This window comes from Perca flavescens, chromosome 3, assembly GCF_004354835.1.
Source record: "Perca flavescens isolate YP-PL-M2 chromosome 3, PFLA_1.0, whole genome shotgun sequence".
Lineage (NCBI taxonomy): Eukaryota > Metazoa > Chordata > Actinopteri > Perciformes > Percidae > Perca > Perca flavescens.
In genome coordinates, this window is record NC_041333.1 from 43,060,655 (window position 1) to 43,088,340 (window position 27,686).

General features: G+C 43.9%; 2 protein-coding genes and 1 long non-coding RNA gene across 3 annotated transcripts in view; 1 reads left to right on the top strand and 2 right to left on the bottom strand.

Moving 5' to 3' along the window:
* LOC114552340 (protein NLRC3-like) overlaps nucleotides 1-27,686 on the bottom strand; it is a 211,249-nt gene that overhangs the window by 81,336 nt on the left and 102,227 nt on the right. The window lies entirely within an intron of this gene.
* LOC114552326 (NACHT, LRR and PYD domains-containing protein 5-like) overlaps nucleotides 1-27,686 on the top strand; it is a 484,575-nt gene that overhangs the window by 33,676 nt on the left and 423,213 nt on the right. The window contains exons 5-8 of the mRNA XM_028573016.1: nucleotides 18,446-18,592; nucleotides 18,876-18,995; nucleotides 25,917-26,063; nucleotides 26,348-26,467. Of these exons, the coding sequence (XP_028428817.1) occupies nucleotides 18,446-18,592; nucleotides 18,876-18,995; nucleotides 25,917-26,063; nucleotides 26,348-26,467 (534 nt within the window). The remainder of the gene's footprint in view (nucleotides 1-18,445; nucleotides 18,593-18,875; nucleotides 18,996-25,916; nucleotides 26,064-26,347; nucleotides 26,468-27,686) is intronic.
* On the bottom strand, nucleotides 9,518-11,547 carry LOC114552342 (uncharacterized). The gene is made up of 3 exons (XR_003692160.1): nucleotides 11,416-11,547; nucleotides 10,348-10,498; nucleotides 9,518-10,054 (listed from the first exon to the last, which is right to left on the bottom strand). It is a non-coding gene; the product is annotated as an uncharacterized LOC114552342 (long non-coding RNA).

Here is a 27,686-nt window from a genome sequence, read left to right on the forward strand (position 1 = left end):
AGTTCCTTGTGTTGCATTCACGGGAAAAAGGAAGAACAAACACACACTGACAACAACAACCCCAGTTACACAGAGAGAAGACACAAAGCTCTTATTGTGAAAATCTGCTTCCTGTTAGGTGGGGCTGTGACTCATCAGGAAACAACTCTCCTGAGTTGTTCTCTGTCGACATTTTGGACTGTGATTAGAAACAGTAAGTATCTGTTTGGTACTTTAACACCACGTTAGTCTCTGGTCTCTTCAGGGTTAGTTTCTGGCTCTGTAATGTTAAATATAATGTTTCTACTTCACTTCTTATTTCCTGACGAAGTCTTAAGGACTCTTGTGTTGAAGATAAATCTCCATGTTGGTGATTTACTGGAATCAAACAGCTGATCTGTATTTCCGTGTGTGTGTGTGTGTTAGAGCTGAAGAGCTTTTTTGGGTTCGGTCTTAATTTCTATTATTTTACACGGGCCGGGCTCGGGCTGCATGCTATATGAGAGGTCAGCTGATGCGTTTGGATTAGCGTGAACATGGATCCTGAGGAGGTGAAACGGAGGCTGGTCTCTGGAGGACTTCATTCATTTCTCTGGTCCACCTTCCAAGTGGCCTCCGTTAGACATGAATCAATGATGTTCAGACTCCTTCTTTACCAAAGACCAAGGAGCTGTGTGCATGCGGTGCCGTCTCTCTCTCTTCTTCCTCTCCCTTCTCCGCCGAGTGGTGCGTGTGCAGCTCGCGGTGTGAAGCGCGTGTCCGACCCTCTAATGAAGCTGATAGACGCCTTTACAGTCGGCATGGAAACGGGTCGGCCTTTAAAAAGCTCTCAATCAAAACGTACGGCTCGGGCTCGGGACCAACTTTTAAGGCCCCATTACTGCATAGTGGGGGGGGTGTCTGTGTGTGTGTGTGTGTGTGTGTGTGTGTGTGTGTGTGTGTGTGTGTGTGTGTGTGTGTGTGTGTGTGTGTGTGTGTGTGTGTGTGTGTGTGTGTGTGTGTGTGTGTGTGTGTGTGTGTGTGTGTGTGTGTGTGTGTGTGTGTGTGTGTGTGTGTGTGTGTGTGTGTGTGTGTGTGTGTGTGTGTGTGTGTGTGTGTGTGTGTGTGTGTGTGTGTGTGTGTGTGTGTGTGTGTGTGTGTGTGTGTGTGTGTGTGTCTGTGTGTGTGTGTGTGTGTGTGTGTGTCTGTGTGTCTGTGTGTGTGTGTCTGTGTCTGTGTGTGTGTGTGTGTGTGTGTGTGTGTGTGTTGTGTGTGTGTCCTTGTGTGTGTGTGTGTGTGTGTGTGTGTGTGTGTGTGTGTGTGTGTGTGTGTGTGTGTGTGTGTGTGTGTGTGTGTGTGTGTGTGTGTGTGTGTGTGTGTGTGTGTGTGTGTGTGTGTGTGTGTGTGTGTGTGTGTGTGTGTGTGTGTGTGTGTGTGTGTGTGTGTGTGTGTGTGTGTGTCTGTGTGTGTGTGTGTGTCTGTGTGTGTGTGTGTGTGTGTGTGTGTGTGTGTGTGTGTGTGTGTGTGTGTGTGTGTGTGTGTGTGTGTGTGTGTGTGTGTGTGTGTGTGTGTGTGTGTGTGTGTGTGTGTGTGTGTGTGTGTGTGTGTGTGTGTGTGTGTGTGTGTGTGTGTGTGTGTGTGTGTGTGTGTGTGTGTGTGTGTGTGTGTGTGTGTGTGTGTGTGTGTGTGTGTGTGTGTGTGTGTGTGTGTGTGTGTGTGTGTGTGTGTGTAAAGTGAGACACAACACAACTCTAATGTTTCTGATAAAAGGGTCGAGGTTCTTGTCCAATGAAGTCTAATCATTTAGAGCGAGCAGTAGGAGTTAATAAGTTACTGAGGTCATTCATATTTCAGCAGAGAGAGAGAGAGAGAGAGAGAGAGACATCATATTCTAGCATTGGAGATTTCTCTCCAGGTGGAGAGCTGATTAGCTCTCATATCAGACCAGGTGGGTAGCACCCTGCCATGAGTCCATGAGGCTAATGTCTGATTACTCCATATTGTCACTTTGATATTTGGTGATTACATTCTGAATCGGCAGCGTTCTCTCTCAGGTAAATCAGTGAGTTAGTAGTAGGGTGTACAGGTGAGTTGCATATGAAGGGGTTTGGGGTCCTTCAGTAAGTAACTTTGGGGTACAATGTGGTTTTGATGAATTTTACAAGCAGCAATACCACAGGCCAAGCAATCGCCCGTGCAAAACAGGCACATTTTCGACGGGCACTGCAGGCTACTAGTAATAACAAAAGGTCAGTTCCTATGGCAACTGGGTTAGATGTAGATCACACCTCAGCAATCATTCTGATGTCTGCATTCCTGCATTCAGAGAGATTAGTATGCACAAATTAAAGTTACAGATGTTGTAGGTTTCCACAGAATGAAGCATTAGCTCGATGTCCACATAATCCACAGGACCACGCGGTAAAAGTTTAACTATTCATTTTTACACAAGAACAAATACAACAGTGCAAAATTAAAAATCCACTTCAAAAAAAGATGCTGCAGAGAGCCATTGAGAGGAGGTGAGAATGGTGAAGGAAATTATTGTATGAATTATGAAAAAACATAAATGACTGCATTTAGGCTTCTACAAACATCCTTATTTATTAGAAGGAGAACACAAAACTCAGGAGGCAGTTAACACTTAAACATGTAAATATATATGAAATATAATGCAGTAAGAAGGCTTTTACATCAGGGACCTGAGCCCAGATCTGCTCTCTTTTAATTAAAGACATTCTTAGTCCACTACCACTCAAACCATTTGATGGATGGATAGTAGGGATGGGCGATATGGCCTAAAATCCATATTGCGATATACATTGCAGCCTCTTGCGATAACGATATATATTGCGATATATAAATTTTAATAGAACCATTTCAGACCAGGTTACATAGACCCTAAGGAAAACCAAACTGCTAAATGTATATATTTTTTTTTTAAAGAGAAAGAAACATAGTATGTAGTTTTGAGAACATTTATTGTTCAAAACTGTAATTATACAATTTAATGTTGCAGATGAATAAAATTCAAGTACACTAGTTGCAGAGACTTTGACAAAGAAAAAGCTTAAAGTATTGGGTGTCTTCTCTTTAGTGCAAACCATTCTAAAAGGTACTACACTTAATAAGTTTAAGTCCTTGGTTCTTAAATGCCACCCAAGATGCAGAAATACTTTCAGTATTAGGCATTGATGGAAATATAGTTATTTGGAGATAAGGTTACTGTTATTGTGATGTAGTATTCTATTATATGAAGTATTGTATATTGTTCCAACTAGTGCAGTGAGGTGTCTGAATGAATGGAGGAGTAAACGGTGTGATTGTTTTTAAATGGATTGAGGACAGACATCTTTAAACAGCTGGAGTCTGTGTGGACTCTCAACACACCATCCTCTGATAGAATCACAACAGTTTTCACCCTGAACTGAAATACACTCCTGCTCTTTATTTTCTGCTGCTAAAGTTGTTATTTTCTACCTTATTACCCCACTGGGACCCTGACTTCTACCAATCAGTACTCTGGTACAGGTCTACTGATGCCCGTCTTCTTCTGTTGTCTCTTGTCTGTCCTGTCCCTGGTCTGTCTTAAAGGCTCTGTTTTTTTAAGTAGTAATTACACTTCATGTGGAGTCTGTAATGTGTGGACACTAAATGTAGCCTGTCTCGTATGTTGTTTTTTATATAATCTAGTTTTTATATATTTTAAATGTGTAACACCACTTGATCCATGGTGAAATGTTGTTCTGCTTCACTATATACAGTATATATATATATGGATGAAATGAGTATTAAACCCACTTGACTTGACATACTTTAGATGTAAAAACAACTCCATTCCCTGTGTTATTACATGTTAACTGTCAGTCTGTGTGTTACTATATCTGGTAATGCTGAGCCTCTCTGGGCCCCTCCTCTTGTTTCCTGTTTAAAGTTTACTTTCACTTTACACAGTTTGTGTCGCAGCTTTTTCTCTCGGTGTGGAGCTCCAGCTGGAGGTAATTTAACTCTAATGTCTCTAATGTTTTAATATATATATATATATCTAATGTGTGTAATGTTTGACTGGTGAAGTCCAGCTGTGGTTAGTTTAGTTTAAGAGCAGAAAGCTGCAGAGAAACCAACTCAACTGGACTCGTGATTCATTAAAACAAAGATATCTGCCGCCATGTTGTCTGGGTATCTGGGAGTGTTTCTGTCTCATACATCCTTTATTTCTGGCTTATATAGATCCTTTATTTTTATTTCCTTTATTCTGGCTTATTAGATCCTTTAGATCCTTTATTTCTGGCTTATATAGATCCTTTATTTCTGGCTTATATAGATCCTTTATTTCTGGCTTATATAGATCCATTATTTAAACATTGGACATTTAGCAGCAAGAACAATAAATAAGGGAAGCGCTCTGTTTCTGTACCGTCTGTAGTCCTACCGCGTGGGGGGGGGGAGTTTAAAATATACTTTAATTTAAACTCTTTAAACATCATCTGGCTGTTTAAATTTCGTTTTGTTTCAGAGAAAGTTAAACATAATGAAAGTCTTTGAACTCATTTCTAAAGGTGGTAAAAAAATAGTTTTATTTTGTGTGTGTGTGTGTGTGTGTGTGTGTGTGTGTGTGTGTGTGTGTGAGAGAGAGAGAGAGAGAGAGAGAGTGTGTGTGTGTGTGTGTGTGTGTGTGTGTGTGTGTGTGTGTGTGTGTGTGTGTGTGTGTGTGTGTGTGTGTGTGTGTGTGTGTGTGTGTGTGTGTGTGTGTGTGTGTGTGTGTGTGTGTGTGTGTGTGTGTGTGTGTGTGTGTGTGTGTGTGTGTGTGTGTGTGTGTGTGTGTGTGTGTGTGTGTGTGTGTGTGTGTGTGTGTGTGTGTGTGTGTGTGTGTGTGTGTGTGTGTGTGTGTGTGTGTGTGTGTGTGTGTGTGTGTGTGTGTGTGTGTGTGTGTGTGTGTGTGTGTGTGTGTGTGTGTGTGTGTGTGTGTGTGTGTGTGTGTGTGTGTGTGTGTGTGTGTGTGTGTGTGTGTGTGTGTGTGTGTGTGTGTGTGTGTGTGTGTGTGTGTGTGTGTGTGTGTGTGTGTGTGTGTGTGTGTGTGTGTGTGTGTGTGTGTGTGTGTGTGTTTATTAACCTCTATAGACGTGTGGAAAGTCCCTTGTGTTGCATTCACGTGACAAAGGAAGAACAACCCCTGTCTGTGGACACTTTTAAAGAAGAGTTTAAAACTCTTTTGTTCAGGCAGGCCTTCTTAAGTTGTCTTTAGGCTTTGCAGATTTTATTTTGCACTGACCTGCTCTTTTAGCTGTTTTTTATGTGTATTTTACGTATGTGTTTTATCGCTTGTATTTTTTATTTTTTTTTACTTTCTGTATTTAATGCGTTTTAATGTGGTTTCTGTAGCACTTTGAAATTCTTTTATGAAAAGTGCTTTACAAAGAAAATGTATTATTAATATTTATTATTAACAAACACAAACTGTAAGTTGCTGTTTTGTACTTTAACACCACGTTAGTCTTTGGTCTCTTCAGGGTTAGTTTCTGGCTCTGTAATGTTAAATATAATGTTTCTACTTCACTTCTTATTTCCTGATGAAGTATTAAGGACTCTTGTGTTGAAGATTAATCTCCATGTTGTAACATGAACTACTACAGAGGAGGTTTTAAATCCTTTACCGGGTGTTTCTACGTCTGTCTGTCCCAACCGTGAGGCTGCAGTCAGAAACCTTTACAGCTGTGTAGTTGAGATCTAAATGAAGCTGAGTTTAAAGATGGGGGGGTCCAAGCCTTTCTCCTGCTGTCAGAAAACACACCGTCGTCTCCACCAGCGTAAAGTCAGACACAACAGGACTCTACTGTTTCCTCTGGGACCTTTCAGAATAAAATCTAGTGACCTAAATGCCTCTGTTACTGTTGTAGTGATGTGTGGAGGAGGATGCACAGGACAGAAAGGTGAGACTGATTGTCATAATGGAGTCTTGTCTCCATCAGAGGACAGAAAGGTGAGACTGATTGTCATAATGGAGTCTTGTCTCCATTAGAGGACAGAAAGGAGAGACTGATTGTCATAATGGAGTCTTGTCTCCATCAGAGGACAGAAGGATGACATTAGTCCTGGAGTCTTGTCTCCATTAGAGGACAGAAAGATGACATTAGTCCTGGAGTCTTGTCTCCATTAGAGGACAAAAAGATGACCTTAGTCCTGGAGTCTTGTCTCTATTAGAGGACAGAAAGATGACATTAGTCCTGGAGTATTGTCTCCATTAGAGGACAGAAAGATGACATTAGTCCTGGAGTCTTGTCTAAGTTAGAGTACAGAAAGATGACATTAGTCCTGGAGTCTTGTCTCCATTAGAGGACAGAAAGATGGCATTAGTCCTGGAGTCTTGTCTCCATTAGATGACAGAAAGATGACATTAGTCCTGGAGTCTTGTCTCCATTAGAGGACAGAAAGATGACATTAGTCCTGGAGTCTTGTCTCCATTAGATGACAGAAAGATGACATTAGTCCTGGAGTCTTGTCTCCATTAGAGGACAGAAAGATGACATTAGTCCTGGAGTCTTGTCTAAGTTAGAAAGAGTATGACATTGTCTCCATTAGAGGACAGAAAGATGACATTAGTCCTGGAGTCTTGTCTCCATTAGAGGACAGAAAGATGACATTAGTCCTGGAGTCTTGTCTCCATTAGAGGACAGAAAGATGACATTAGTCCTGGAGTCTTGTCTCCATTAAATGACAGAAAGATGACCTTAGTCCTGGAGTCTTGTCTCCATTAGAGGACAGAAAGATGACATTAGTCCTGGAGTCTTGTCTCCATTAGAGGACAAAAAGATGACATTAGTCCTGGAGTCTTGTCTCCATTAGAAGACAGAAAGATGACATTAGTCCTGGAGTCTTGTCTCCATTAGAAGACAGAAAGATGACATTAGGCCTGGAGTCTTGTCTCCATTAGAAGACAGAAAGATGACCTTAGTACTGGAGACTTTCCAATAGCCTCTTTCTGACCAAGTAATTACAGGAACGTAGTTATTGGAACAGTCCACTTCTAAACAGATCTACTAACTACTCTCCCCCAAAACTTGCGTTCACACTGGCCAGGTGACCATAGGGACTATAGGAGGGGTAAGGGAGGGACCATAGGGACTATAGGAGGGGTAAGGGAGGGACCATAGGGACAGGGACTATAGGAGGGGTAAGGTAGGGACCATAGGGACTATAGGAGGGGTAAGGGAGGGACCATAGGGACTATAGGAGGGGTAAGGGAGGGACCATAGGGACTATAGGAGGGGTAAGGGAGGGACCATAGGGACTATAGGGGGGTAAGGGGGGTAGGGAATAGGGGAGGGGGACCATAGGGACTATAGGAGGGGTAAGGTAGGGACCATAGGGACTATAGGAGGGTAAGGGAGGGACCATAGGGACTATAGGAGGGGTAAGGGAGGGACCATAGGGACTATAGGAGGGTAAGGGAGGGAGGGACCATAGGGACTATAGGAGGGGTAAGGGAGGGACCATAGGGACTATAGGAGGGGTAAGGGAGGGACCATAGGGACTATAGGAGGGGGTAAGGGAGGGACCATAGGGACTATAGGAGGGGTAAGGGAGGGACCATAGGGACTATAGGAGGGGTAAGGGAGGGACCATAGGGACTATAGGAGGGGTAAGGGAGGGACCATAGGGACTATAGGAGGGTAAGGGAGGGACCATAGGGACTATAGGAGGGGTAAGGGAGGGACCATAGGGACTATAGGAGGGGTAAGGGAGGGACCATAGGGACTATAGGAGGGGTAAGGGAGGGACCATAGGGACTATAGGAGGGGTAAGGGAGGGACCATAGGGACTATAGGAGGGGTAAGGGAGGGACCATAGGGACTATAGGAGGGGTAAGGAGGGACCATAGGGACTATAGGAGGGGTAAGGGAGGGACCATAGGGACTATAGGAGGGGAAGGGAGGGACCTAGGGACTATAGGAGGGGTAAGGGAGGGACCATAGGGACTATAGGAGGGTAAGGGAGGGACCATAGGGACTATAGGAGGGACCATAGGGACTAGGGAGGGACCATAGGGACTATAGGAGGAGGGGTAAGGGAGGGACCATAGGGACTATAGGGAGGGGGGACTAAGGAGGGGGAGGGACCATAGGGACTATAGGAGGGACTATAGGAGGGGAGGGGGGACCATAGGGACTATAGGAGGGGTAAGGGAGGGACCATAGGGACTATAGGAGGGGTAAGGGAGGGACTATAAGAGGAGGGTAAGGGAGGGAGGGACTATAGGAGGGGTAAGGGAGGGACCATAGGGGACTATAGGGAGGGGTAAGGGAGGGACCATAGGGACTATAGGAGGGGTAAGGGGAGGGACTATAGGATAGGGACTATAGGAGGGGTAAGGGAGGGACCATAGGGACTATAGGAGGGGTAAGGGAGGGACTATAGGGAGGGGGAGGGGGGGGACCATAGGGACTATATAGGAGGGACCATAGGGACTATAGGAGGGGCCAGGGAGGGACCATAGGGACTATAGGAGGGGTAAGGGAGGGGCCATAGGGACTATAGGAGGGGTAAGGGAGGGGCCATAGGGACTATAGGAGGGGTAAGGGAGGGGCCATAGGGACTATAGGAGGGGTAAGGGAGGGACCATAGGGACTATAGGAGGGGTAAGGGAGGGACCATACACTCTTAAAACTGCTGGGTTAAAAATAACCCAACTTGGGTTATTTTGGTAACCCAGCGCTGGGTCCAATATGGACCGATCCAACGCTGGGTTGTTTTAACCCAGCAGGGTTGGGTTATGGCTTTGACCCAGCATGTTGGGTTATATTTTCTACCCAAAAATGGGTTAAAATGACCCATGTTGTTGGGTTAATACTACTCAAAATGGGTTGGAAAAATACAACCCACCTTCTGGGTTATCTGTTTTTTTTTTTTTTTTTCACTAGATGTTTTGCATTATGAAATGTATTGATGAAATTATGAAATAATCACGCACATAACATCTCAGCATTTTGTTTTTATTGCTACAAGCCAAATATATCACTTAAGACAAAATTAAACAGTTCAATACATTTCAGTTAACATTACATGACAGCTACAGTTTATTGGAAAATAGTGTCGGGCACACTGACTTTGATGAATTTACTGTTTATCAAATGAGACAAGAAGTTAGCAAACACTGCGGTCCCTCTGCCGCATCAAAAAAACAAAGAAAAAAAAAGATGCTGTATTTCTCCGACATGCTGTATCAACGTTACCGTTTAAAACACTTTCCAAGTTAGTGGGGATGTATACCGCTCCAAACCAACATTAAAAACGTAGTAATCTTCCCTCAGAGTTTAGTTTTGTTTCTAAACTATGTGTAAAATGAGCGGTGATGTTAAATCATCTATGTGACGTTTATGTTTTCAGGTAACTTTACTGTTTACATTGTGAGAAGGAGGAAATGGTTCTAACATTTCACTTTAGATGTGTGTGAATGTCACCAGGAGTCATTTATATAGTTATATTTTATAGTGATCCATTATCTGTTCAAAAGATTTTCTATTAAAAAAAAAACATAGAAAATAAATATTTGTGTGTGCTGGAAAGTCGTTAGAAAATATGAAATTGGAATCGGCTAAAATCGATATCGGCAGATCAAACTCAATGAAAAATTGGAAATTTGAAACAGCCTAGTAAGTTGAAATCGGTGCATCTCTACTTATCACATCATTAAACGGACAAAATAGTCACAATTTCTCAAACTTCATGCATTGAACTATCAACTAGCAATCTGAGCTCTCATTAATTTGACAGTGTTTGATTCAAGTCCTGGTATCTGAAAGACGGTAGTCTAGATGAACTCCCAAAATTCAGCACAAAGTTGACATCGAACAACAATCCCAGCACCACAACACAACATTTTATTTTGTAAGATTCTAGTTCACCATGCCTGGAGTGTCCACTAAGCATGGAAACTCTGTGATAATGTCTAGCATTGATGTAGTCCCATTTGCTGGGATCCACTGTGCCCTATGGATGGAAGTCTCCAGCATGTGTTGGCCAACCTGGGACTGTGGCCAGATGTTATTCTTCAGTCACTCCGTCAACTGGATGAACCGCTCTGGAGTTCTAGTTGGTTCTGTGAGGAGCAGAGAAATCGATAAGTTCTACCAAGCTGTGACATATTAAGATATCTAATGTTTTAATAGAGTGGGCCGGTTTCCCATACAAGAATCAAGCCTAGCCCTAGACTACAAGAACAATTAAATGAACAGTTATGTAAAAAGATTAATCTCTGTATATGAAACTGGCCCATAGAGTTCAAGTAAGAAGTACTTGTTATGTTGCAAACAGGAGAGAGGATAAGTCAAATCCACTTCTAAATGCAACATGAATTGGATTGAAATGGAGGAGCAAGACATCTTGCTGTACCTGGTAAAATGACTCGGGTGTCTTGTGGCACTTGTGATGTTAAATGTACTCGTCTGCCAGAGTGGAGTCTTTTTCAGACATTACGGAGATGCTCTTCCAGAAAGCCTGTTGTGGGTTTATGCCCTCTCCCTGGGGTGAACCATGCGTCGTCCTAAAGTTTAGAAGTAAACAAAAATGATTAAAAAAAAAAAAAAAAGAATTCAAACACATTAGGTAATAACTAAGCCAGAAGCAACTCTGAAAGTAAGAGCTGAAGTAAAAATTAGGATAAAGCTGAGCCAATAATAGAATAGCTCTTGCCTTACATGTCCTGCCTGATTCTGCACAAAAAGCTCAAACTTGGTTGATGTTTTCTTTCTAAAGATGATCGTATTGTGTTGCAACTTATGTTGTAAGGTTTAAGCCCAGTTTTTTAGGGTAACTCCCTTCACTTTACCGGCAGTATCAACACATGAAGCCACCTTGTCTTGAGAAGCTTGTGGTTTTGTTGTTCACTTTTAACTCACTTTGCATTATCTTTTCATCTCTTTTTCCTCTTGCACTCATAAATGCTACTCACCACCTCGCTTTCCTTCTGCGGCCACACTGTCCCTGATTTAAGGCACCTGCCACACTACTCTCATAACAGGTTTTTAACCCCCATATTACGTGATACACTGCTTTCTCACCAACCATCACAGCCCTAGCAGGGATTGTCACATTTGCTTTAGGTCAGATCATTATTGTGTGGTTAAAAACTTCCATAGCCTGTGCCTTGACAGTCCCTCAGGCATGGAAACTGATCCACAATTGATGATGCTAGCATAGCCTTTGCACCTGAAGATGGACTTGACAACAATATGAATTTTATTAACATTTAACACTACCACATAACACAATATATTGACAGTTTTTTTTACAGTAATTATCAAAAAAATAATATAAAATAAAAAAATAAATCAAGATTGCACTAACTGATCCCAGATCAAAGGGATGAGATAAGTAGTTTAGATGCAGTTCACATTAGTGAAGAACTAGCCCACAACTTAAAAATAATAAAATAATAATCTGTGTGTGAAAAATACTTACTTCTCTCCAAAGTGCACAACTAGTGGGACACAAGTATCCGGACCATGGCACGTCTTTCATTATTTATGTGATTCTGTTCCTCAGGACCACTAACCATGCATTTTCCATCAGCTGTCTTAAGGATCTCATATGGATATTCTATAAAAATGATTAATGAACAGAGAAAGAAAGTATACACATATATATGAATATCATGACTATGCCTCTGACTTACATCAAAATTGTCCAATCAAAGTGAAGCTTTTAAAAAAGCTTCTCACTCAATTAAAAAATAAGTTATTCAAGATAAATTACCATGAACTAACAAATGTTGCTCCTTGTTCCAAAGAAGCTCTGCGTTGCTCTGAAGGCAGCCGGTTCGGGGCTGGGACTTTAAACCTTAAAAGTATATCAAAGAAATAACAGCTTCATTACCAGGTTCCATTCCACAAAATCAATATTTTGTATTGCTTAGTATACATACTAGTTGATATAACTTTTCCACAGCAATATCAAGTCTGATTATAGATCATATTACTAAGATGAGTTGCAATAAATAAAGTAGCATATGTCATGACCTGCCTAAAGGAAACACTGTAATCTACAACAGAACTAATGCACACCCTTAGTAGCCCAGCATAGTGAAGTATAGGCAGTACAGACTGTAGCATCCCTGAAATGATTTGTCACTTTCAAGACTACAAATCAACACAAAAACAGCAAAAAATAATCAGTAAAAAATCTAAAAACGCAACTTTGTCCATCCTATTTAAGCATGTGTCACCCAAGATACTGTAATACATATTTCCATAGTACAGCATTTTCTTCAGACCACAGGTTACAAAGTCTAGGGATGATAATCAACTGTTAAAAAGACTGAATTTGAGTACAAGCCGACAATACTAGCTAGCTGCTACTGCTAAGTTTAGTTCAACATTAGTCTCGCTTTGCCAGACCATCTACTTAATGAAAATGTAGCTACAGCTTATCCATATTAAGCGTCACGTTACACAATACACTTACATTCAAATATGCGCTAATATTGTAGAAACACAACCGTCTCGTTATACTTCTAATTATTGTAAAAAACCGCTAGCTTGATTTTATGCTGACTCACTTGAGGCTAGGCTAACGTTAGCTAACATTACCTTAACTACATATTAACAATACAGAAATACACCTAAACATAAACATACCTCGTAACTGTTAGGCTGCTTAACACGTAGGAAGGGGCAAGTCTCTACTTTATCATTGTCCTCTTTTGCGTTATTATCAGGTTTTATAAAAAGTCCGAGAGCTCAGGCCATAACGCTAACGCTAACGCTTCCTATTTGCCTCCTCCTCTCTGTCATCTTCACTGTCAAGTGCGTCAATCAATCATGACGTTCGGGATGCTAAATAATACTCATAACGTTAACGTTATATAGTTAATTCCGTGTAAGGAGTAATGTGTGTTTACAGTTAGGAACCAAAATAGCAATATAGAGATTTACTAGCTAACGTTAAAGGAGAGGCATTTAGCTAGCTAGCTACAACATAAGTTTTAAACTCTTGAGCCAACGGCTAATTGTTAACGTTAATGTCCTTATAGCTCGCTGGCTAAAGGGAACTAACGTTGTGGTTAACCATACAGAGAGCTAAGTTAATGCTAACATGTCTTTCAGTTCACACTATCATTACAATTGTCTGGCTATAATAACCTATTTTTATTGTTTTACCGTCTGAAACTGATCACTTACCGGCAGCTATGGTCGTTGACGTCCTGGCGCCTTCTGTCCAGAAATGGCGGAAGAACGAGCCTCGCTTTCATTTAACCCATCGTGTTGGGTCACAATCTTTGACCCAACGTTGGGTCAAATCTACCCAACCTATAACCCAACAGCCTTAACCCAGCAATTGGGTTATTAAAATAACCCAGCGTTTTTTAGGGTGTAGGGACTATAGGAGGGGTAAGGGAGGGACCATAGGGACTATAGGAGGTGTAAGGGAGGGACCATAGGGACTATAGGAGGTGTAAGGGAGGGACCATAGGGACTATAGGAGGGGTAAGGGAGGGACCATAGGGACTATAGGAGGTGTAAGGGAGGGACCATAGGGACTATAGGAGGGGTAAGGGAGGGACCATAGGGACTATAGGAGGGGTAAGGGAGGGACCATAGGGACTATAGGAGGGGTAAGGGAGGGACCATAGGGACTATAGGAGGTGTAAGGGAGGGACCATAGGGACTATAGGAGGGGTAAGGGAGGGACCATATAGGACCAGGGACCATAGGGACTATAGGAGGGGTAAGGGAGGGACCATAGGGACTATAGGAGGGGTAAGGGAGGGACCATAGGGACTATAGGAGGGGTAAGGGAGGGACCATAGGGACTATAGGAGGGGTAAGGGAGGGACCATAGGGACTATAGGAGGGGTAAGGGAGGGACCATAGGGACTATAGGAGGGGTAAGGGAGGGACCATAGGGACTATAGGAGGGGTAAGGGAGGGGCCATAGGGACTATAGGAGGGGTAAGGGAGGGACCATAGGGACTATAGGAGGGGTAAGGGAGGGACCATAGGGACTATAGGAGGGGTAAGGGAGGGACCATAGGGACTATAGGAGGGGTAAGGGAGGGACCATAGGGACTATAGGAGGGGTAAGGGAGGGACCATAGGGACTATAGGAGGGGTAAGGGAGGGACCATAGGGACTATAGGAGGGGTAAGGGAGGGACCATAGGGACTATAGGAGGGGTAAGGGAGGGGCCATAGGGACTATAGGAGGGGTAAGGGAGGGACCATAGGGACTATAGGAGGGGTAAGGGAGGGACCATAGGGACTATAGGAGGGGTAAGGGAGGGACCATAGGGACTATAGGAGGGGTAAGGGAGGGACCATAGGGACTATAGGAGGGGTAAGGGAGGGACCATAGGGACTATAGGAGGGGTAAGGGAGGGGCCATAGGGACTATAGGAGGGGTAAGGGAGGGACCATAGGGACTATAGGAGGGGTAAGGGAGGGACCATAGTGACTATAGGAGGGGTAAGGGAGGGGCCATAGGGACTATAGGAGGGGTAAGGGAGGGACCATAGGGACTATAGGAGGGGTAAGGGAGGGACCATAGTGACTATTTTTTTACAGTGTGTTCAGGGGACAGGCAGCTAGCAGATAGTGAGGAGATGTTTTTTACAGTGTGTTCAGGGGACAGGCAGCTAGCAGATAGTGAGGAGATGTTTTTTACAGTGTGTTCAGGGGACAGGCAGCTAGCAGATAGTGAGGAGATGTTTTTACAGTGTGTTCAGGGGACAGGCAGCTAGCAGATAGTGAGGAGATGTTTTTTACAGTGTGTTCAGGGGACAGGCAGCTAGCAGATAGAGGAGATGTTTTTTACAGTGTGTTCAGGGGACAGACAGCTAGCAGATAGAGAGGAGATGTTTTTTACAGTGTGTTCAGGGGACAGGCAGCTAGCAGATAGAGGAGATGTTTTTTACAGTGTGTTCAGGGGACAGGCAGCTAGCAGATAGAGAGGAGATGTTTTTTACAGTGTGTTCAGGGGACAGACAGCTAGCAGATAGAGAGGAGATGTTTTTTACAGTGTGTTCAGGGGACAGGCAGCTAGCAGATAGAGGAGATGTTTTTTACAGTGTGTTCAGGGGACAGGCAGCTAGCAGATAGTGAGGAGATGGTTTTTACAGTGTGTTCAGGGGACAGGCAGCTAGCAGATAGTGAGATGTTTTTTACAGTGTGTTCAGGGGAAAGACAGCTAGCAGATAGTGAGGAGATGTTTTTTACAGTGTGTTCAGGGGACAGGCAGCTAGCAGATAGTAAGGAAGTTTTCTGTATGTAACGAAAAGTAGTTCAAACTAATATCATTCATATGTAATGCAATCATATCTGACAGATATTGTAAAGCTTCATTATTAAACACTTCACTGAAATTATGTATATGAATTTATTTGAATTTTTATTGAATTACATTTCTGCTTCCTTTAATTCAAGTTGTAATTCTAGATCCTGTTGATGACATTCATTTAACTTCAATTAAAATTGGAATTTAGGAGTCATTCTCAATTCAATTCTGAATTGTGGACAAGCCACACACACACACACACACACACACACACACACACACACACACACACACACACACACACACACACACACACACACACACACACACACACACACACACACACACACACACACACACACACACACACACACACACACACACACACACACACACACACACACACACACACACACACACACACACACACACACACACACACACACACACACACACACACACACACACACACACACACACACACACACACACACACACACACACACACACACACACACACACACACACACACACACACACCACACACACACACACACACACACACACACACACACACACACACACACACACACACACACACACACACACACACACACACACACACACACACACACACACACACACACACACACACACACACACACACACACACACACACACACACACACACACACACACACACACACACACACACACACACACACACACACACACACACACACACACACACACACACACACACACACACACACACACACACACACACACACACACACACACACACACACACACACACACACACACACACACACACACACACACACACACACACACACACACACACACACACACACACACACACACACACACACACACACACACACACACACACACACACACACACACACACACACACACACACACACACACACACACACACACACACACACACACACACACACACACACACACACACACACACACACACACACACACACACACACACACACACACACACCTTCTCATAGAGCACTTTAACATGCCGACTGAATCACAGGGTCAGTACATTCATGTGGATTTTTTACCAAGTATCTTTTCTTTTATTGTCCATGTAATTCATGTGGATTTGTTATTTTATCATCCTGTTTGTGATGTATGTGTATGTTGTGTGCAATGTCTTTTAAGCGCCCATATTCTGCTCTTTTTTAGGTTCATAATTGTATTTTAAGGTTGTACCAGAATAAGTTTACATGGTTTAATTATCAAAAAACACCATATTTTAGTTGTACTGCACAGCTCTCTCTCTCTCACTGCTGCAGCTCCTCTTTTCACCTGGTCTCTGTTTTAGCTACAGAGTGAGACCTCTTTTCTTCTTCTTCTTCTGTACTATCTTTGATTGCACTCGCACATGCTCAGTAGCTCAGATGTAGAGCATGTCAGCTAGCTAACTCTAGAGACAGTAAAAGAAAGGCTGTTTCTCCAACTTTGGTCAGTTCCAAGGCAGGATCAGCTGGGAGACTTCTTAACCAGGGAGCACATGGAAGTAGTTCTTTTGGAGATTATGGTGAACTTGTGTGTGTTGTAGCAGTGCTTTGCTATTGAGAATGAGGTAGCATGCTAACACTAACGCTACGAGCTAACGGTTATGGTTAGCCAGCTCATTTCGGACACAGTCCGAGCCAATTTTACTACTTTGAGATCACCAGGAGACTGAAGGCAGGACTCATTCAGAAACCAGATCTCCTCAGAACACCATGGATGGATGTATTTCAGAGTTTGTATGTGTGTGGAAGCACCAGAGACACAAAAGAACACCCCAAATCCCAGAAAAAGTGATTTTTTTCATAATATGGGCACTTTAAAGTGTAAAGTGCAGGTTTCCCACCACAACCAATTGTTGTGTAGATAAAGTGCTCAATATGTATATATTTAAACATTTCTCTCTTAAAATGTATTAAAATAACAGAATTTTGGTATAAAGAACATACAAAACAATGGTGGGCGGTTCTTGTCTTTATGTGTAATAAGCACATTGCATTATCGACACTTAAGATGGCTGCGGGTATGTGCTGAGGGGGGACTGAGGGGGTGCTGAGGGGAGTGCTGAGGGGGGAGTGCTGAGGGGAGTGCTGAGGGGAAGTGCTGAGGGGAGTGCTGAGGGGAGTGCTGAGGGGAAGTGCTGAGGGGAGTGCTGAGGGGAAGTGCTGAGGGAAGTGCTGAGGGGAGGCTGAGGGAAGTGCTGAGGGGGGAGTGCTGAGGGGAGTGCTGAGGGGGGCTGAGGGGAGTGCTGAGGGGGAGTGCTGAGGGGAAGGCTGAGGGGGTGCTGAGTGTTGAGGGGAAGTGCTGAGGGGAAGTGCTGAGTGCTGAGGGGAAGTGCTGAGGGGGAGGGGAGTGCTGAGGGGAAGTGCTGAGGGGAGTGCTGAGGGGGGCTGAGGGGAGTGCTGAGGGGAGTGCTGAGGGGAGTGCTGAGGGGAAGTGCTGAGGGGAGTGCTGAGGGGAGTGCTGAGGGGAAGTGCTGAGGGAAGTGCTGAGGGGAGTGCTGAGGGGAAGTGCTGAGGGGGAGTGCTGAGGGGGAGTGCTGAGGGGAGTGCTGAGGGGGAGTGCTGAGGGGAGTGCTGAGGGCTGCTGGGGAGTGCTGAGGGGAGGGTGCTGAGGGGAGTGCTGAGGGGAGTGCTGAGGGGAAGTGCTGAGGGGAGTGTGAGGAAGTGCTGAGGGGGAGTGCTGAGGGGAGTGCTGAGGGGGAAGTGCTGAGGGAAGTGCTGAAGTGCTGAGGGGGAGTGCTGAGGGGAAGTGAAAGAGATGTTGAACCACTACTGTAACGCAGCCCAGGCTCATGAGAGAAGGAAAGGAGAGAGTTCAGTCAGTTGAGACTCCATTTCTAGTGGAGAGAAGAGAGCAGGAGGAGGACACTGAAGGCTGAGGCAGGCTGAGTGTTAATCCAACATTTATTATCTTACTGTTAGCTTTCAGCTCTGACTTCATGTAGGGCCTTATGGAATCTGTCTTATAGCTTTTTAAATTCTCTATTTCATGATTCCCTCCATGACAACTGACTGAGTGCTGGCTGGTTTTATATCCTACTGTATACTCTGTGTGTGTGTTACTTCCTGATCGTTGCTTCCTGTTTTTGACTCCTGAACAAACTTGATTTCTTTTAAATGTTGTGAGCTCACAGTCAGTGTTCCTGTTTGACCTCTCAGACTGACTTCAGATCAGAAGATGAGTGGTTTGGAGGAAGAGGAGGATGGAGCAGAGTCTGTAGTATCTGGCTGTCTGTCTATGAAGAGTGACTGGTCTACAGATCGTCCCCTAAACTTCAGTAATGAACCTGGACCCTCAGACACAAAGTAAGACCACTGATACTAACTCATTTTATGAATCAGTTGCCAATGTCACGTTGTTGTTGTTACACATTCACACATTTGTTCATCTTCCTCTTTGTATCTGTGACAGCTGTCAGTGACCCAGAAAAACTCTCTAATCTAATCTAAGAGGACTAATACACACTTTAAATCCTCCTAATTATTGACAGTAGCAGCAGGTTGTGTGTTTAGAGCTTCATAAAGGCTAAAAAAAGAGCATGTATCAAAGATTGAAGCAATATGAATAAAAAGCTGTTGGTGTTTGCAGAGTTGAGGACAACAGACAGAGAGCAGAGTCTGTAGTATCTGGCTGTCTGTCTATGAAGAGTGATCGGTCCAAAGGAGAACCTCCATTCTTCAGTAATGAACCTGGACCCTCAGACACAAAGTAAGAGACTGTTTTACTGTCAGCTGACCTGATGAAGATGAAGACTAAATGTTCTGATGAAAGATTAATATTCATGATGCAGAACTATTAGTTCAGATACTGTTTCTAACTCAGATGGATCTCTTCTGGCTTTTAAAGCTGAATGTTGAAGTTACTGTAAAGAGTTTTTTTAACTATTTAAAATCTCAAAATATTCGTCAAATGTATTTATTTAAAAAACAAAAAAAAAAAAGATGCTGAAAAAAACAGCAAAAAATAATCAGTAAAAAATCTAAAAACGCAACTTTGTCCATCCTATTTAAGCATGTGTCACCCAAGATACTGTAATACATATTTCCATAGTACAGCATTTTCTTCAGACCACAGGTTACAAAGTCTAGGGATGATAATCAACTGTTAAAAAGACTGAATTTGAGTACAAGCCGACAATACTAGCTAGCTGCTACTGCTAAGTTTAGTTCAACATTAGTCTCGCTTTGCCAGACCATCTACTTAATGAAAATGTAGCTACAGCTTATCCATATTAAGCGTCACGTTACACAATACACTTACATTCAAATATGCGCTAATATTGTAGAAACACAACAACCGTCTCGTTATACTTCTAATTATTGTAAAAACCGCTAGCTTGATTTTATGCTGACTCACTTGAGGCTAGGCTAACGTTAGCTAACATTACCTTAACTACATATTAACAATACAGAAATACACCTAAACACAAACATACCTCGTAACTGTTAGGCTGCTTAACACATAGGAGGGGGCAAGTCTCTACTTTATCATTGTCCTCTTTTGCGTTATTATCAGGTTTTATAAAAAGTCCGAGAGCTCAGGCCATAACGCTAACGCTAACGCTTCCTATTTGCCTCCTCCTCTCCGTCATCTTCACTGTCGGCGCGTCAATCAATCATGACGTTCGGGATGCTAAATAATACTCATAACGTTAACGTTATATAGTTAATTCCGTGTAAGGAGTAATGTGTGTTTACAGTTAGGAACCAAAATAGCAATATAGAGATTTACTAGCTAACGTTAAAGGAGAGGCATTTAGCTAGCTAGCTACAACATAAGTTTTAAACTCTTGAGCCAACGGCTAATTGTTAACGTTAATGTCCTTATAGCTCGCTGGCTAAAGGGAACTAACGCTGTGGTTAACCATACAGAGAGCTAAGTTAATGCTAACATGTCTTTCAGTTCACACTATCATTACAATTGTCTGGCTATAATAACCTATTTTTATTGTTTTACCGTCTGAAACTGATCACTTACCCGGCAGCTATGGTCGTTGGACGCCCTGGCGCCTTCTGTCCAGAAATGGCGGAAGAACGAGCCTCGCTTTCATTTAACCCATCGTGTTGGGTCACAATCTTTGACCCAACGTTGGGTCAAATCTACCCAACCTATAACCCAACAGCCTTAACCCAGCAATTGGGTTATTAAAATAACCCAGCGTTTTTTTTAGGGACTATAGGAGGGGTAAGGGAGGGACCATAGGGACTATAGGAGGGTAAGGGAGGGACCATAGGGACTATAGGAGGTGTAAGGGAGGGACCATAGGGACTATAGGAGGTGTAAGGGAGGGACCATAGGGACCATAGGGACTATAGGAGGGGTAAGGGAGGGACCATAGGGACTATAGGAGGGTAAGGGAGGGACCATAGGGACTATAGGAGGTGTAAGGGAGGGACCATAGGGACTATAGGAGGGTAGGGGAGGGAGGGACCATAGGGGGACTAGGGATAGGAGGGGTAAGGGACCATAGGGACTATAGGAGGGGTAAGGGAGGGACCATAGGGACTATAGGAGGGGTAAGGGAGGGACCATAGGGACTATAGGAGGGGTAAGGGAGGGACCATAGGGACTATAGGAGGACCATAGGGTAAGGGAGGGACCATAGGGACTATAGGAGGGTAAGGGAGGGACCATAGGGACTATAGGAGGGGTAAGGGAGGGACCATAGGGACTATAGGAGGGGTAAGGGAGGGACCATAGGGACTATAGGAGGGTAAGGGAGGGACCATAGGGACTATAGGAGGGGTAAGGGAGGGACCATAGGGACTATAGGAGGGTAAGGGAGGGACCATAGGGACTATAGGAGGGGAGGGAGGGACCATAGGGACTATAGGAGGGTAAGGGAGGGACCATAGGGACTATAGGAGGGGTAAGGGAGGGACCATAGGGACTATAGGAGGGGTAAGGGAGGGACCATAGGGACTATAGGAGGGGTAAGGGAGGGACCATAGGGACTATAGGAGGGGTAAGGGAGGGACCATAGGGACTATAGGAGGGGTAAGGGAGGGACCATAGGGACTATAGGGAGGGGGGTAAGGGAGGGACCATAGGGACTATAGGAGGGGTAAGGGAGGGACCATAGGGACTATAGGGGGGTAAGGAGGGACCATAGGGACTATAGGGGACCATAGGGACTATAGGAGGGGTAAGGGAGGGACCATAGGGACCATAGGGGGATAGGGACTATAGGAGGGGTAAGGGAGGGACCATAGGGACTATAAGGGAGGGACCATAGGGACTATAGGAGGGGTAAGGGAGGGACCATAGGGACTATAGGAGGGGTAAGGGGGGAGGGACTATAGGAGGGACTAGGGAGGGACCATAGGGACTATAGGAGGAGGGACCATAGGGACTATAGGAGGGACCAGGGGAGGGACCATAGGGACTATAGGAGGGTAAGGGAGGGACCAGGGACATAGGGACTATAGGAGGGGTAAGGGAGGGACCATAGGGACTATAGGAGGGGTAAGGGAGGGACCATAGGGACTATAGGAGGGGTAAGGGAGGGACCATAGGGACTATAGGAGGGGTAAGGGAGGGACCATAGGGACTATAGGAGGGGTAAGGGGAGGGAGGGACTATAGGAGGGTAAGGGAGGGCCATAGGGACTATAGGAGGGGTAAGGGAGGGGCCATAGGGACTATAGGAGGGGTAAGGGAGGGACCATAGGGACTATAGGAGGGGTAAGGGAGGGACCATAGTGACTATTTTTTTACAGTGTGTTCAGGGGACAGGCAGCTAGCAGATAGTAAGGAGATGTTTTTTACAGTGTGTTCAGGGGACAGGCAGCTAGCAGATAGTGAGGAGATGTTTTTTACAGTGTGTTCAGGGGACAGGCAGCTAGCAGATAGTGAGGAGATGTTTTTTACAGTGTGTTCAGGGGACAGGCAGCTAGCAGATAGTGAGGAGATGTTTTTACAGTGTGTTCAGGGGACAGGCAGCTAGCAGATAGTGAGGAGATGTTTTTTACAGTGTGTTCAGGGGACAGGCAGCTAGCAGATAGAGGAGATGTTTTTTACAGTGTGTTCAGGGGACAGGCAGCTAGCAGATAGAGAGGAGATGTTTTTTACAGTGTGTTCAGGGGACAGACAGCTAGCAGATAGAGGAGATGTTTTTACAGTGTGTTCAGGGGACAGGCAGCTAGCAGATAGAGGAGATGTTTTTACAGTGTGTTCAGGGGACAGGCAGCTAGCAGATAGAGGAGATGTTTTTACAGTGTGTTCAGGGGACAGACAGCTAGCAGATAGAGAGGAGATGTTTTTACAGTGTGTTCAGGGGACAGGCAGCTAGCAGATAGAGGAGATGTTTTTTACAGTGTGTTCAGGGGACAGGCAGCTAGCAGATAGAGAGGAGATGTTTTTTACAGTGTGTTCAGGGGACAGGCAGCTAGCAGATAGAGGAGATGTTTTTTACAGTGTGTTCAGGGGACAGGCAGCTAGCAGATAGAGGAGATGTTTTTTACAGTGTGTTCAGGGGACAGGCAGCTAGCAGATAGTGAGGAGATGTTTTTACAGTGTGTTCAGGGGACAGACAGCTAGCAGATAGTGAGGAGATGTTTTTACAGTGTGTTCAGGGGACAGGCAGCTAGCAGATAGTGAGGAGATGTTTTTTACAGTGTGTTCAGGGGACAGGCAGCTAGCAGATAGTGAGGAGATGTTTTTTACAGTGTGTTCAGGGGAAAGACAGCTAGCAGATAGTGAGGAGATGTTTTTTACAGTGTGTTCAGGGGACAGGCAGCTAGCAGATAGTAAGGAAGTTTTCTGTATGTAACGAAAAGTAGTTCAAACTAATATCATTCATATGTAATGCAATCATATCTGACAGATATTGTAAAGCTTCATTATTAAACACTTCACTGAAATTATGTATATGAATTTATTTGAATTTTTATTGAATTACATTTCTGCTTCCTTTAATTCAAGTTGTAATTCTAGATCCTGTTGATGACATTCATTTAACTTCAATTAAAATTGGAATTTAGGAGTCATTCTCAATTCAATTCTGAATTGTGGACAAGCCTCACACACACACACACACACACACACACACACACACACACCACACACACACACACACACACACACACACACACACACACACACACACACACACACACACACACACACACACACACACACACACACACACACACACACACACACACACACACACACACACACACACACACACACACACACACACACACACACACACACACACACACACACACACACACACACACACACACACACACACACACACACACACACACACACACCACACACACACACACACACACACACACACACACACACACACACACACACACACACACACACACACACACACACACACACACACACACACACACACACACACACACACACACACACACACACACACACACACACACACACACACACACACACACACACACACACACACACACACACACACACACACACACACACACACACACACACACACACACACACACACACACACACACACACACACACACACACACACACACACACACACACACACACACACACACACACACACACACACACACACACACACACACACACACACACACACACACACACACACATACACACACACACACACACACACATACACACACACACACACACACACACACACACACACACACACACACACACACACACACACACACACACACACACACACACACACACACACACACACACACACACACACACACACACACACACACACACACACACACACACACACACACACACACACACACACACACCTTCTCATAGAGCACTTTAACATGCCGACTGAATCACAGGGTCAGTACATTCATGTGGATTTTTTACCAAGTATCTTTTCTTTTATTGTCCATGTAATTCATGTGGATTTGTTATTTTATCATCCTGTTTGTGATGTATGTGTATGTTGTGTGCAATGTCTTTTAAGCGCCCATATTCTGCTCTTTTTTAGGTTCATAATTGTATTTTAAGGTTGTACCAGAATAAGTTTACATGGTTTAATTATCAAAAACACCATATTTTAGTTGTACTGCACAGCTCTCTCTCTCTCTCACTGCTGCAGCTCCTCTTTTCACCTGGTCTCTGTTTTAGCTACAGAGTGAGACCTCTTTTCTTCTTCTTCTTCTGTACTATCTTTGATTGCACTCGCACATGCTCAGTAGCTCAGATGTAGATCATGTCAGCTAGCTAACTCTAGAGACAGTAAAAGAAAGGCTGTTTCTCCAACTTTGGTCAGTTCCAAGGCAGGATCAGCTGGGAGACTTCTTAACCAGGGAGCACATGGAAGTAGTTCTTTTGGAGATGATGGTGAACTTGTGTGTGTTGTAGCAGTGCTTTGCTATTGAGAATGAGGTAGCATGCTAACACTAACGCTACGAGCTAACGGTTATGGTTAGCCAGCTCATTTCGGACACAGTCCGAGCCAATTTTACTCGCAGATCACCAGGAGACTGAAGGCAGGACTCATTCAGAAACCAGATCTCACTCAGAACACCATGGATGGATGTATTTCAGAGTTTGTATGTGTGTGGAAGCACCAGAGACACAAAAGAACACCCCAAATCCCAGAAAAAGTGATTTTTTCATAATATGGGCACTTTAAAGTGTAAAGTGCAGGTTTCCCACCACAACCAATTGTTGTGTAGATAAAGTGCTCAATATGTATATATTTAAACATTTCTCTCTTAAAATGTATTAAAATAACAGAATTTTGGTATAAAGAACATACAAAACAATGGTGGGCGGTTCTTGTCTTTATGTGTAATAAGCACATTGCATTATCGACACTTAAGATGGCTGCGGGTATGTGCTGAGGGGGAGTGCTGAGGGGGAGTGCTGAGGGGAGTGCTGAGGGGAGGGGGAGTGCTGAGGGGGAGTGCTGAGGGGGAGTGCTGAGGGGGGAGTGCTGAGGGAAGTGCTGGGGGGTTGAGGGGTGCTGAGGGGGGAGTGCTGAGGGGAGTGTTGAGGCTGAGGGGGGGAGTGCTGAGGGGAAGTGCTGAGGGGAAGTGCTGAGGGGAGTGCTGAGGGAAGTGCTGAGGGGAAGTGTTGAGGGGAAGTGCTGAGGGGGAGTGCTGAGGGGGAGTGCTGAGGGGGAGTGCTGAGGGGAAGTGCTGAGGGGGAGTGCTGAGGGAAGTGCTGAGGCTGAGGGGGAGTGCTGAGGGGGAGTGCTGAGGGGAGTGAAAGAGATGTTGAACCACTACTGTAACGCAGCCCAGGCTCATGAGAGAAGGAAAGGAGAGAGTTCAGTCAGTTGAGACTCCATTTCTAGTGGAGAGAAGAGAGCAGGAGGAGGACACTGAAGGCTGAGGCAGGCTGAGTGTTAATCCAACATTTATTATCTTACTGTTAGCTTTCAGCTCTGACTTCATGTAGGGCCTTATGGAATCTGTCTTATAGCTTTTTAAATTCTCTATTTCATGATTCCCTCCATGACAACTGACTGAGTGCTGGCTGGTTTTATATCCTACTGTATACTCTGTGTGTGTGTTACTTCCTGATCGTTGCTTCCTGTTTTTGACTCCTGAACAAACTTGATTTCTTTTAAATGTTGTGAGCTCACAGTCAGTGTTCCTGTTTGACCTCTCAGACTGACTTCAGATCAGAAGATGAGTGGTTTGGAGGAAGAGGAGGATGGAGCAGAGTCTGTAGTATCTGGCTGTCTGTCTATGAGGAGTGATCGGTCCAAACATCGTCCTCCAGCCTTCAGTAATGAACCTGGACCCTCAGACACAAAGTAAGACCACTGATACTAACTCATTTTATGAATCAGTTGCCAATGCCACGTTGTTGTTGTTACACATTCACACATTTGTTCATCTTCCTCTTTGTATCTGTGACAGCTGTCAGTGACCCAGAAAAACTCTCTAATCTAATCTAAGAGGACTAATACACACTTTAAATCCTCCTAATTATTGACAGTAGCAGCAGGTTGTGTGTTTAGAGCTTCATAAAGGGCTAAAAAAAGAGCATTTATCAAAGATTGAAGCAATATGAATAAAAAGCTGTTGGTGTTTGCAGAGTTGAGGACAACAGACAGAGAGCAGAGTCTGTAGTATCTGGCTGTCTGTCTATGAAGAGTGATCGGTCCAAACATCATCCTCCATACTTCAGTAATGAACCTGGACCCTCAGACACAAAGTAAGAGACTGTTTTACTGTCAGCTGACCTGATGAAGATGAAGACTAAATGTTCTGATGAAAGATTAATATTCATGATGCAGAACTATTAGTTCAGATACTGTTTCTAACTCAGATGGATCTCTTCTGGCTTTTAAAGCTGAAGGTTGAAGTTACTGTAAAGAGTTTTTTTAACTATTTAAAATCTCAAAATATTCGTCAAATGTATTTATTTTCTCAAAATAAAACAACAGCCTCTATCATTTTAGTGATGAAGAAATGTTTTCACAGAGAGAGGAAGAGGAGTGATGTTTCTGAGGAGGAGCAGCCGTCCAGATCCAGAACCAGAGCTGGACTGCAGACAGCCAATCAGAGCAGCTCTGACCAAAGTAAGTCTGTCCATCTGTCTGCTGATGTCTTCATGTCTGAACACACCACTGGTTGTTGTAATACTGAGACATGTGTTGAGTCAGACAGCACAGACTAGGGCTGCACAACATATCATTTATTATCGTTGATTAGTGTTAACTAATGCAATACACACATCAAGAAAGATGCTCAGATTTTATTGTGTTAATTACAAGGATAATTTAAGTAACTTCAAAATTAAATTGTCATTCTTTTTTTGTCTTTTATATTCATTTCAATTTTTTTAATAAAAGAAAGTTGGAAATCATTTCCTTTCATTTGTTTTTAACTCAACAAGCGTTGTTGTATTTTAGCAGAATCCTGAAAGCAGCAGAACTGAGAACACTTCATGTTTGTGTGATTATGATTATATATATATATATATATATATATTCAACAAAGTTATAGCATAACATGTATTTTCCTTATATATCATGCTGCACTAGTGAAGACATTTAACATGAATATTGTTACAGTTTACGTCCATCTGAAATTTAACTGGATTGTTTTCATATTGGTAATAAAAATAATCATCAGATTGTCATCTTTTCTCTTTCTTGTTCTGTCTCTCACCTTTGTCCTTTTTTTAGTGAATGTTGGTCATCAGAAACATAAGATCAGGCTGAAGGGGACATTTGAACGTGTGACTGAAGGAGCTGAAACAGGAAGTAGAACCCTCCTCAACAGGATCTACACTCTCCTCTACCTCATAGAGGGACAGAGTGAAGAGGTTAATACCCAACATGAGGTGAGGCAGCTCGAGACAGCTTCCAAGAAGAAGACCCTCCATGACTCTCCAATCAAGTGCTGTGACATCTTTAAAGCCTCACCTG